This window comes from Syngnathoides biaculeatus, chromosome 23 (genome assembly GCF_019802595.1).
Source record: "Syngnathoides biaculeatus isolate LvHL_M chromosome 23, ASM1980259v1, whole genome shotgun sequence".
NCBI classification, from domain to species: domain Eukaryota; kingdom Metazoa; phylum Chordata; class Actinopteri; order Syngnathiformes; family Syngnathidae; genus Syngnathoides; species Syngnathoides biaculeatus.
In genome coordinates, this window is record NC_084662.1 from 13,290,351 (window position 1) to 13,302,827 (window position 12,477).

The 12,477-nt window shown below is 43.8% G+C and overlaps 1 protein-coding gene across 1 annotated transcript in view; it reads left to right on the forward strand.

Moving 5' to 3' along the window:
- Positions 1–12,477, forward strand: part of grik2 (glutamate receptor, ionotropic, kainate 2) — a 99,927-nt gene that overhangs the window by 39,979 nt on the left and 47,471 nt on the right. The window contains exons 4-6 of the mRNA XM_061812782.1: positions 2,133–2,314; positions 4,700–4,753; positions 7,539–7,712. Of these exons, the coding sequence (XP_061668766.1) occupies positions 2,133–2,314; positions 4,700–4,753; positions 7,539–7,712 (410 nt within the window). The remainder of the gene's footprint in view (positions 1–2,132; positions 2,315–4,699; positions 4,754–7,538; positions 7,713–12,477) is intronic.

Here is a 12,477-nt window from a genome sequence, read left to right on the forward strand (position 1 = left end):
GAACTGTGGTACTGCATGCGCAAGTCTGGTGTGGCGGAGAAATATGTTAGAAATAGTACAGGATATGTATGAGGGCAGCAGAACAGCTGTGAGATGTGCCGTAGATGTGTCAGAAGAATTTAAGGTGGAGGTGGGACTGCATCAGGGATCCGCCCTGAGCCCATTCCTGTTTGCGGTAGTAATGGATAGGCTGACAGATGAGGTGAGACTGGAATACCCTAGAACTATGGCGTTCGCAGATGATATTGTGATCTGTATTGAAACCAGGGAGCAGGCGGAGGAACAATTAGAAAGATGGATTCACGCACTGGAAAGGAGAGGAATGAATGTGAGGGGCGGAAGAGGAAGAGTGAAGCTCCAGGGAGAAGAGATAGCGAGAGTTGACGTATTCAAATAGGTGGCGTCAACAATACAGAGCAATGGTGAGTGTGGCAAGGAAGTGAAGAAACAGGTCCAAGCAGGGTGGAACAGTTGGCGTAAGGTGTCTGGTGTTCTATGTGACAGAAGAGTCTTTACTAGGATGAAGGGCAAAGTTGATGAAATGGGCCATGATGTACGGATTGGAGACGGTAGCACTGAAGAAACAACACGAAGCAGAACTTCAGGTGGCAGAAATGATGATGTTGCGGTTCTCGCTTGGTGTGAACAGGTTGGATAGGATTAGAAATGAGCTCATTCGAGGAAAGGCCAAAGTTGGATGTTTTGGAGACAAGGTTGGAGAAAGCAGACTTAGATGGTTTGGACATGTTCAGAGGCGAGAGAGTGAGTATATCGGTACAAGGGTGCTGAGGATGGAGCGAGAGATGAGTGAGAGAAAGACCAAAGAGATGGGCTTAGATGGAAAAAGATGACATGCTGTGGCGACCCCTAATGGGACAAGCTGAAAGGAAAAGAAGAAGATGGAAGATGAGTAGTTAGGACACCCGCCTTCCAGTTCCTTGCTCTGGGCTTTGAATCTCATCTCCTGCCTTCCCGTGTGGACTTTAGATGTTCTTGCATTCGTCGCGTGGGTTTTCTCTACTTGATCTCTCCATCGCGGTTTCTAGTTGGATTGGATGACGGAAGATCTGGCAAGCAATTTAAGCGACCGTTTCCTTGATAGACTTAATTTGTGTATATTTAATTAAGCATAACGTTCATATTGTACTGAACAAACAGGTGCATTCTTCAGCCACAACCACTTTCAAATTTCCTCTGAGGGTTTATCAGCAAAAGCCAAAGAAAAAGCTAAACATATTTCCATTAGAAGTCTTAGGACGATGATGTCACACAGGATGGCGGTGTTTTACAATTTTTGTGTGAACGTCACATTGTACCAGTTTTGCGCCGTTTGATCGTCAATCAGGAGACCCCGCAAGTAATGTCAAACTGAAGAAAGTGAAAAGAAAAGTGCTTGCACAAAAAAGAAGAATGGGGAACGATTAGAATTTCCCACAGAGAGCTTTTTGGCGTTTCCCTATGTTTTCTCACGATGGTTTTATTTTTCACAACAAGACATCCATGTTCCTATTTCACACCCCATCCAGGGATCCAGTCTGACTCCCGGGGACCCCATTAAAGCGCTCACACAGCAGTTCATTTCAACATAAGAAATAGGCTCAGCTATCTTAAAGTGGTTCCATAAAAAAAAGAGAGAGAGAAAGTCCTATCTCTCTCCAGTTCTCAAAATACCCTCAGTCCTCCATCCATTTTTATAACCATGACAAGTAATCATCTTGCCCATCAATCCCGCCGCTTTCATCACTGAACTCTGGAGTTCTTCTCACTGGGTGGAAACTCATTGTGATCTCATCACAGAAAGCTTTCGACCCACGCGTGTGGTCCAGACTAGAAAAGGTGAAGATGACAAAGGTGCGGGCGAGGCAAACTGAACCCGACTAGTCAAACGTACGACGTTCTGTCTTTCTCCCTACTGTAGCGTAATTTTTCCTGATCGGTCCAAATTGGTATCTCCGCTCTTCATGTATGAGGAGGAGGATCAATAGACTGCGGATTAGCCAGGCGTGCATGTGAGCCCGGAGAACGTCTAGGTTTTGTGGCATCTTCCCAATCAAAATGGCGGCACATCAAACAATGAGCACACAATGCCGTCTTTTAAAGACTCCCGCCTTGCGCGCCTCCTTTGTCTCCAGGACTCATTCGACTGCAGGAGCTGATCAAGGCGCCGTCGCGATACAACATTCGTTTGAAGATCCGACAGCTGCCCACCGAGACCAAGGACGCCAAGCCACTTCTCAAAGAGATGAAGAAAGCAAAAGAGTTCCACGTCATCTTCGATTGCGGACACGAGATGGCTGCCTGGATACTAAAACAGGTATGAGCGCTTCATTAGGATTCACCAGCCATCGGGAAAGAGCAGCCATTTTATCCAGCTGCTTTCTGAATCCAATTAAAAGTGTGATTTACATAATGCCTCCAAATGGAAAGTGACAGTTGTCATCATCTGTTTTCTTTTCTAGAAAGTTCTTTCCATCGGTCGATTGTGGTTGTTAATGACCTATAATGCAAAAAGGGTATCAAACTCATTTCTGTCACTTGCCACATTGCAGTTCCTCAGGGGGCTGTTTTGCCCGCTTAAACAAAACTCTAATCACCATATTTCTTTATTACATATACAGTACACAACAGATGGATGGGAAGTTATTGTTTTCAAATCAGACGCCAATAACAATTTGCGATTTTCTTGCAAATTTTAGCAAGAAGCAGACACATTACTGTTTTTGTGCTTTTTCACACAGCGACTATAAACTTTTGGAAAAGACACTGCAAAGCAGTGGTGTCATACTCGTTTTTGTCGCGGGTCACATTGTAGTTTTTAATCTTTCACCTCATCATATTTACACATAGAACATTTTTTAACTAGTTTTGGAATCAGAAATCAAGGGTAATGGGGTTTTCAACTATTTGGGGCACATAAAAATGCTTGCAATATCCCAATGTTATCATTTACGGTATGACAACTTGAAATTTCGGTACAGAAAAATCACGGAAGTTGATACCAGTGATTTGCCTTCGCGGGCCACATTAAGTCATGCACCGGGCCAGATCTGGCCCCCGGGCCTTGAGTTTGTCTCCTACATAACAGCAACTTTGTCACAACTTTGTAGAAAAAAAGTGTCGCCTTGTGTTCCTTTTCGGCTTCAGCGTTCCTTCACTATATCGACGGTTTCTATCAGATTATTTTTGGGTGGCGCGCATCAAGCTATCGATCGCAAAGAGAAGGGGAAAAGTATCACATTTTAATGAAGTCATTATCATGCAAACGTGTCCTAAATCAGCTTGAAAGTTCCAGTTATTAGTCTTTAAAAACTGATACCGACGATTCGGAATTGGTGTCGCGGCCCCGTGCATCTGTAATCGCTTTATGAAATATGAGATCTTTGTGGAGAACCCCACCCGTCTTCATGGTGCAATAGAGGGTTTTAATTAGAATATCTAATCTCACTCAAATCTATGCTAAATTCTTTTAACAGGGGCAGAGTCTTTATGAGAACCGCGGGGCCTCTTAATGAATGGACGTCGTCCCGGCAGCATATTGTGGGCTGAATTGCTTTTACAGCTGCGTCTCGGCGGGAAACAACAAGAATGATTATTTATCGAAGAACTAAAGCGGCGGATCGGAACGTTTTTGCTCCGGGGCTCCCCCAACAGTCGTGAATTAAAATATTTCCTTAAACAATAATAAGTGACGGGAGTGAAACTGTAACGTTGGGAGCGTGAGATGAGTTGTGGCTGGTCACCATTGGAACAAGGCAAAAGCGGACCTTTTTGGATCGGTAAAATGTAAAAGTCCCAGTATTTTATTTCTTTTTTTTCCTGTGGCGTACAAAAGATTGCGCCTTGGGGGACTAAAATGCACCGCGACTGCTACCTTATTTTCTGACGGCAAATACAAAGAATTTGTTTGATGAAATATGAGAAAGGCAGGCACGTTTATGAGCTCACAGAAATGTCAGTTTGACAAAGCGCTTTGAGAAAGGAGCCGGGGCCGAAATAAACCATTATAATATTAAAGATCATTTAGGTTCACCGGTTTTAATCTGTTTTTCATTCTGTTCCTCTGAATGCCATATTTATTTTATTGAGTAACAAAAAGTAAATGTATTTGAATGAAGAGGGGCAACGTGGACGTGATGGTGTTCTCATATATAAATCCATACTTTATTGTTATTCTGAAACAGTGATTCTCAAACTTTTTAAACCAAGTACTACTTAAAAAAAAATAAAAATAGCTCTCCAGGTAACCCCAGAATGCCCCTAATTAAAATATAGAAGCGTAGAAGCCCTAATTGTTCATTAAAAAAAAATATTTATTATCGTAAGACACTGAAACTTTGTACACCTTTAATATTAGCACAGTAAAAACTAAAAAAAAAATTACTTATAGTTAAATAATGACTCAGTTTAAATAAACATTGCACAGTACCTAAATAAAGATCAAATGTGAATGTTTCGAATTTAAAACTTAAATACAACCAAACTTGGGAATTTATTTTGTTGTTGTTGTTTTTTTTTTTCACGTACCACTCGAGGAAGCGTGCGTACCCCCGGTGGTACTCGTACCACAGTTTGGGTGTAACTATTTAAAAACTTCGAGAGGCACAATCCTGATGTTTTCATTTTGCAAGTAAAGAGATTTAATAAAATGTGAATGTATCTTATAGTTCATTGAGTATTTTTTTTTCTTCTTGACCTTTAGGCTCTTGCCATGGGGATGATGACAGAGTACTATCACTATATTTTTACCACCCTGGTGAGTCAACTGCCACTTTTTTTTTTTTCTATATCGCCTTGATTAAATGACGTGCCCGCTGTTGTTGTTATTTTTACACCGCTCCATTAGTCGAATTGCCTGTCCAATTTCCATCTGTTTACCTGCCGCGTCTTTGGTCTCCGAGAATAACTCATCCAAACGCCAGTTCAAAAACAACTCCCTATTATTTAAACTATCACCTGACTTTGTTGTGATTGACAAGGTTGAACTTTCCCAACGCAGGCGGCTTACTATAAATACACCCTTTGAATTTTCAACACAATCAACTTCAATTGATTTCCTCAATCCCTGGACAACCTTTTGCACCCAAATTCGCCATCCGGAATCTCGAGAGGCGGTAACAAAAGCCGTTTGGAAATATTCTAGCGCGCCTCTGACAGCATTGTTTGTTTGATCAAGCCTCTCCAAAGACAGCCGCAGATGAAACGAGCCACATCTCGACTGAACTCGGGTGGGGAGACGAGATCTTCTAGCCGGACTAATAGCCCGGCCGAGATGGTACCGTCGGCTATTAGGCCCATTATGGCTCTAATAAACATGTGACGCTCTGTCACCTGAGCACTAAAAGGCTGAGGTTGAACAAGACCGACCTGAAAATGACGTGACAGAGCGCGGCCCATCCTGGAACTGATTGCTGTTTCGAGCGTGACACGATTCGGGCAAAAGTGTTGGGTCGCACCACATTTCATTCAGTCTTGGGTTGGATCAAAGCTTTTTGTTGTTGTAGGGCAACAACTATCACAACAACAATCGAAGCTTTTTACACCCTTTCACTCCTAATTGTTCAGTTCACCAAAATATTCTAGACAGTGCCGTGATATAAATGTATTTAAAGGATACTAGACCAATTCATATAAAGTGGAGGTGGGACTGCATCAGGGTTCCGCGCTGAGCCCCTTCCTGTTTGCGGTAGTAATGGATAGGCTGACAGATGAGGAGAGACTGGAATCCCCCTGGACCACGATGTTCGCAGATGATATTGTGATCTGCAGTGAAAGGATCCCTTCTTTTTAACCCATTTTGGCTAACACGAAGGAACAAAGACCTACCTTCCGGCAGCTAAAAGGTGGAGGAACAATTAGAAAGATGGAGGCACGCACTGGAAAGGAGAGCAATAAAGATTAGCCGAAGTGAAACAGAATATATAAGCGTGAAAGAGAGGAAGAGTGAAACTCCAGGGAGAAGAGATGGCGAGGGTGGACGACTTTAATGGGTACATGGGGTTAAAAATACAGAGCAATGGTGAATGTGGCAAGGAAGTGAAGAAACGGGTCCAAGCGGGGTGGAACAGTTGGCGGAAAGTGTCTGGTGTTCTATGTGACAGAAGAGTCTCCGCTAGGATGAAGGGCAAAGTTTATAAAACAGTGGTGAGGCCAGCCATGATGTACAGATTAGAGACGGTGGCACTGAAGAAACAACAGGAAGCAGAACTGGAGGTGGCAGAAATGAAGATGTTGAGGTTCTCACTTGGAGGATGAGGATGGAGCTGCCAGGCAAAAGAGCGAGACGAAGACCAAAGAAAAGGTTGATGGATGTTGTGAGGGAGGACATGAGGACGGTGGTTGTTAGAGAGGAGGATGCACGAGATGGTCTTGGATAGAAAAAGATGACACGCTGTGGCAAACCCTAACGGGACAAGCCGAAAGAAAACGAAGAAGAAAGAAGACAAATTCATATCATGGTATTAGAACACGTTTCTAATGTTTGTGCACTGGTTCTTACAAGCCCACCCAACCCTTTTTTGTCATTAAATCCATTTAAAGCTTCATTTCAAAACAGGATTTGACTCAGTTACATTCTCCTCCCCAATCCCCCTCCCCTTTACTGTAATAGCATAAATTGCCTTGATTATATTTTGCCAAAAATGATCCGTCCAAATGCTTACATCTTTTTCAAATGAAACCACTTCATCTGCATTGACTCGCGTGATAACTCGTAAACACTTTTTTTGCTCATAATGTGCCAGCGGTGCATAGCGGCGTCCCCTTCGATAATCTCCCGGAATTGTCGTCGGAAAGCTAATGTATCTTGCATGTATCGAATTAGACCAAACTTGGCTTTCTGCCCGTGCCTCAATCTCCGCTGGTGGATTTTTCCGGAAGACAAAGAAGCAGATGAAGACGCTGACAGCGAATGTGGTTTATATATAGCAACTGGGATTATTTCAATCTTGTAGTACTTTGCATATGGCGAGAAAAGGATACTTGCTTCCACCGTTTTCTTGTTTTGATGTGATTTATGAGGTCAAGCGGAGTGTGAATGTACATTTTGGGATTAACCTGGTCAAAGTGTTCCGCATACACAGTCTAACTTTTCAGAGGGGCGCAATGGTCAAAATTCAAAATACTTTGGTCTCCATATTATAATTTCTGAGTTTGTCATCAGCCGCTGCGTGTCAGACCTGAAGTCCGACGCTGCTGCGCGTTGGTGGCCGGCCAACGTGGCACGCCGCTCTCGGGTTCAGGCAGCAAACAGTGACGGCGGCGCTCCGTTTCCGGCCGCTCCGTCGGTTCGCCGTGCCAGAATGCCGGACAGTTGGGTTGTACTTCTATGCGTGTGTGTGATAAATGGCAGCACACCAAACGCCTACCTGTAACCTTGAAAGAAAAGTGAGGGGAGGAAAAAAAAATTACTACCTCAGCGAGAGGTAACATTAAAAAAAAAAAAAAAAACTTCAACTGCACTTTCATATTCTTCACTTTTGCTATTGTTGCATACGTGCACAGAGTTGCGCAAGCTCGTGATGAACGTTTTGTGCTTCCAGGACCTTTTTGCCCTGGACATGGAGCCGTACCGTTACAGCGGAGTGAACATGACCGGCTTTCGCATCCTCAACACCGAAAACTCTCAGGTGTCGTCCATCATCGAAAAGTGGTCCATGGAGCGGCTGCAAGCTCCGCCCAAACCGGACTCGGGCCTGCTGGATGGATTCATGACGGTAGACCAAAAGCCCTTCCTTTGACTCTACTGTCGTGTTTGTTCACATTGTGTCATAAGCTAGCGGCACGGGGGCAGACCCAAATGCAGGACTCCGAGGCAAGGGCATGATATTAAGAAGGAGGTTGAATACGATAAGACAGTCCAAAGCAGGTGGAAGCACAAAAACGCTAAGCAACAGGCAAGATCCAAAAACGTGCACAAGGTCAGATGACTTTGAGGCAAATTAAGAAAAATGGATAAGACTCGCTTTAACTAAGGATTGCGCTACACCAAACTTGCTAATTTACGCACAGTCGCGGAGTAGTCCGGGATGCAGTAAAGCATACGCAACGAACTGGCAAATGCCGATGACCCATTCACCACTTAAACGCTTGGTCAATTAGTATTTTAGCTGTGTGACAGCTGTCGCAGGTGGCACCGCCCAGGGCAGTGGCCTGGCCACGCCCCTCACAGGCAGCACCGCCCACGGCAGGGACGAGGCCATGCCCCTGACACATCGAATCAAATAGAGTAAAACCTTAATCCTCTTCATACTGTCGATCATTCTTTCCAAACTTTTTTTTTTTTTGAGCCATAGAACCCATTTTACGTTCATTCTACATCCCTTACACCAAACAAACATTGAAAATATAATGACCTCGGTGGGGGAAAGTGTTGGCCTCACAGTTCTGAGGTCCTGGGTTCAATCCCGGACCCGCCTCTGCGGAGTTTGCATGTTCTCCTCGTGGCTGCGTGGGTTTTCTCTGGGCACTCCGTTTTCCTCCCACATCCCAAAAACATGCAATATTAATTGCACACTCTAAATTGCCCATAGGTGTGATTGTAAATGCGGCTGTTTGCCTCCATGTGCCCTGTGATTGGCTGGCAACCAGTTCAGGGTGTACCCCACCTCCTGCCTGTTGATAGCTGAGGTAGGCTCCAGCACTCCCGCGACCCTTGTGAGGATAAGCGGCTAAGAAAATGGATAGATGGATGACCTCATGTCAGACTGCTCACAAATGAACATATACTCACTCACCTAATAAGGACAGGCACTATAGAAAATACATGCATAAATATTAGCACTGGTTAACTTAGTTTCATCACTTGCATGAAGAATGGTCAAAATTTTACCAATATGACAGTTAATAAAGAGTTTATTTTAATTTCTATTCTAAGTTTGGGAAGGAAATCCTACAAGTTTTAAAATCCAAGCAGCCACGCGGGGAACAGATTGTCTTCCGGCCTTGTTGTTTCTGTGAGCAAGTTTGGGACCTCTGATTATTTTGTACATATTCATAAAGTTTGATGTTATGATCTGTGGTTTACGGTGTTTACGGTTTCTGATAATGGAACGGCGGCTCTGCGCGGGGAGCTTTGTTTTGGTGCTCATGGGTTTTAAACGCTCGGTAATGAGCTGGTGTGAATGGTAATAGGCATTTATCTGCCCTCCTGCCTCTCTCATCTCTTCTCTGGGAGCGTGGCCAAAATATGACAATCTGTCAATGTTCATGCAAAGACAGTCAGAGTGTGGGACGGAAGCGTGAGCATATTGGATGTAAATTACGGCCTTGTTTTTTCGGGCTGCCATCCAAGCGTGCGTGGGATAAGGTGACTTCAAAGTTCTGAAAAAAAAAAAAAATAATTAAAAAAAAAAAAAAAAAGAGGATACGGAGCTCGTCGGGAACAATCAAGGTCCCTCTCGGACTGTTTGTTGTGGGAAAGAGGCGATTTACTCCGCCAGCCTTCAAAGCGCACGAGCCTTTCAACAGGTTCGGCCTTCGTCTTGGCATATTATGATCCGCTATGGGAGATACGGGAATTACATTATAATGAAGACCCAACAAAGAGGCGTCCTAAAAGTGAAACCTCGGATTTCTCAAGAAAAACAACAAACGAGAGACAATGGAAGCTGCATTTTTATGAATTATTCATTCATTCACTTTTATTACTAAAATTTTTGTTTTTTGTTTTTAATCTAAGAGGCAAATCATGAGGATTAAAATGGTAATTGCATGCTTACTACATTGTCGTTACATTACGATTTTCTCCATCGACAATCGTGTGTTTCCTACTACATCTGATGTCGGAGCACATCGAAGTGGGGGGGGGGGATCATTGGTAACACATCCAACACCACTGGATAATCGGTTAAGATAATAATTTAGACATATCTGATCATGGGGCCTTGGCTCATTTTGAATAGGCCCCTGCAATAATTCTCAAAGTCAGCCTAATTTTTGCTATCTGTGCCTGAGATGTATACTGTCTTTCATTTCATTTATGTTTGAATTTTTTTTTTATAACCATGTGGATAAAAAAATGTGCTCAGTGGCAGGAAGCATTGAAGAGGGGACTACAAGAACCTTTCATAATTCCCCTTGAAATAAATGGATATATGCTAAGTGGGGAATGATGAACTGATACATTAGCGTTTGTTTGAATAATTTCTCAGGTTCTCTGGCACATATTAGCGTATCTCTGAAGACTGCGGGCTCAGTGGGGCTCTTTAAAATAATCATAAGTCCAGAGGCTCGCGATAGAGTATTTCATTAGCCCGAACTATTTATAAATCCTTGACGCCTATGTATTATATTCTTTAGCGCGTTCCACCCTTTATAATGAGTGACGACAGAAAGAGGAGCATGAATATAAAAAGCTACTTTTAATGGTGTAATTAATGCAGAGGGCCGCAGGGGGGGGGCTGACATTGAATAATTATGTTTTTTAGTGTTTTGAGTTTCTCGTATGTGTTTACAACATTTGTATTTCAATTTATTTATTACACCCACCCCCCCCCCCACCACCCCACAACCCGCGTCCTGCGGCGTTCTGATCCAAGAAGGCGCCTTGGAAGCTATCGTTCAATTAAAAAGGCAGGCAGGGGGAGGCTGGCGCAGCCGCCGCGTGACCTTTCACCCTCGTCCCTCCGTCCCCTCCCCGGTCTTTTATTTCCTCTCCCTCGTGCCTTGTTCTTATTCTCCGCCTGGGGGAGAAAAAGGAAAAAAAAGAAAGTAGAAAAAAAAAAAAAGCCTCGCCGGGCTGCGGGAGGCAGGCAACAGTTGTATAGCGGTGGTTGTCAGGGAAACCAGCGTCCATGTCACCTTGTGATTTTTCACGGATTGATTGACTGAGAGGAGGGGAGTTGATCATGGGGGGGCGGGTACGCTGCAAGCCTTAAAAGGCACGTGTGTGTACGTGTGTGTGTTTTCCCCAGCACTGACATTAATGCAGAGGTGTATAATCTCAGTGACACGCCGCGCCTTGGGTGAGGTCGAGTGTTGTCTCGGGGAAGGGTGCATAATAAGAATCCCCTCCGTTGCCCCCGCAGCCATCAACAAACTGCCGCCGCTGCGTCGAAACTCTGTTTGGACGGAAAGATACGACTGATTAGTCTGCTTCGTTTGTGGATTTTTTTTTTTTTCAAAAGCCTATCCCAAGGGTGAAGCCAATCAAATGTGAATTAAACACCATTAAAGACCCACAAGCTGTGGATGGACGTACGGACGGATCCATTCTGATAATTATTTTCTCGGCTGCCTATAATTGTTGCCTTAAGCTACTAAGGTTCTTATTCTTTTTTTTGGGGGGGGGGTGTTTTGGATCCTTCTAAATCCCCCCGTTCACTGAGCGCAGAACGTACTTGGATTTAATTGAAGGAGAGGGTGGGGGTGGGGGGGGAACCCAAGATTCCCAGATGTGTGCCCCGCCAAGGATTAAAGCCCAAGCATTTTCTTCATCTGCATCATTTCACTTATGTCGGTTTCATTGAGCTATAATTACCCATCGGGCTCGCTGTTCTCCGGTGTCATCCGCACAAAAGGAAATTCTGGTGTAATAGCTCGTTATAATGACTGGCTCATTAATTGAGATCAGTTATTTGAATAATAAATATGACATGATGGGGATTTCTCCTATGGGACGCCGTTAAAGTAGAACACTGGTACTGGGATCTTGCGATGCTTAACGCACTTCCTAAATTTGTGTTGAAATTACAATATAAGCGTACAACTGGGAAATACTTTTTTTTATGGCAGCTCTGTGTTGTTGTTTTTCCCTTTTTTCATGTGTAAATATTATATATTTTTAAATACACCGCCTTTGCAATATAACAAATGGTACTTTAAAGGTCAAGTGTCATGCCTGTAAACATTCTAAAATCGATATTATGATCATAAAATACATGTAACATTATTCACTACAATGTCTATATGAAAAAATAAATATGAGCGGAGAGCGCGTCATCCTTGCGCAAAGTTGCAGAAGTCTCATTCGACATTTGAGTGGCAGCCATATTGCCAGCAACGTCTGTTCGTTACGTGACACCGGGACATCCGCCATTGAAAACACGCTGTTCTACCGACACGGAAGCTCTTTTCAAAGAAGAGAACATCTCACAAAAGAGTGAAGTGACCGGGGCAATATTACCCTATCGTTTTGAGCCATATTTAGATGATATGCGGATCACTTCTAACTAACAACAGACTCCCTGACGGTATGTATGAGCCACCCCGGCCGAAGCCATCCGCCGCGGCGGACGGCTTCAGGGGCGCCTCGTCAATTGAGCGAAGTGACCGAGGCAATATTAACATTAATATTAATCATTTTGTTTTGTTTCAACCCATATGTAGATAATATGCGGATCACTCCTAACTAACGACAGACTCCCAGACGATAGTACGTATGAGCCTTCCCGGCTGAAGCCATCCGCCGCGGACACGATCGAGTGAAGTGATCAGGGCAATATTGCCCTAGAGTTTCTTTTCGTTTCATTTTTAGCCATA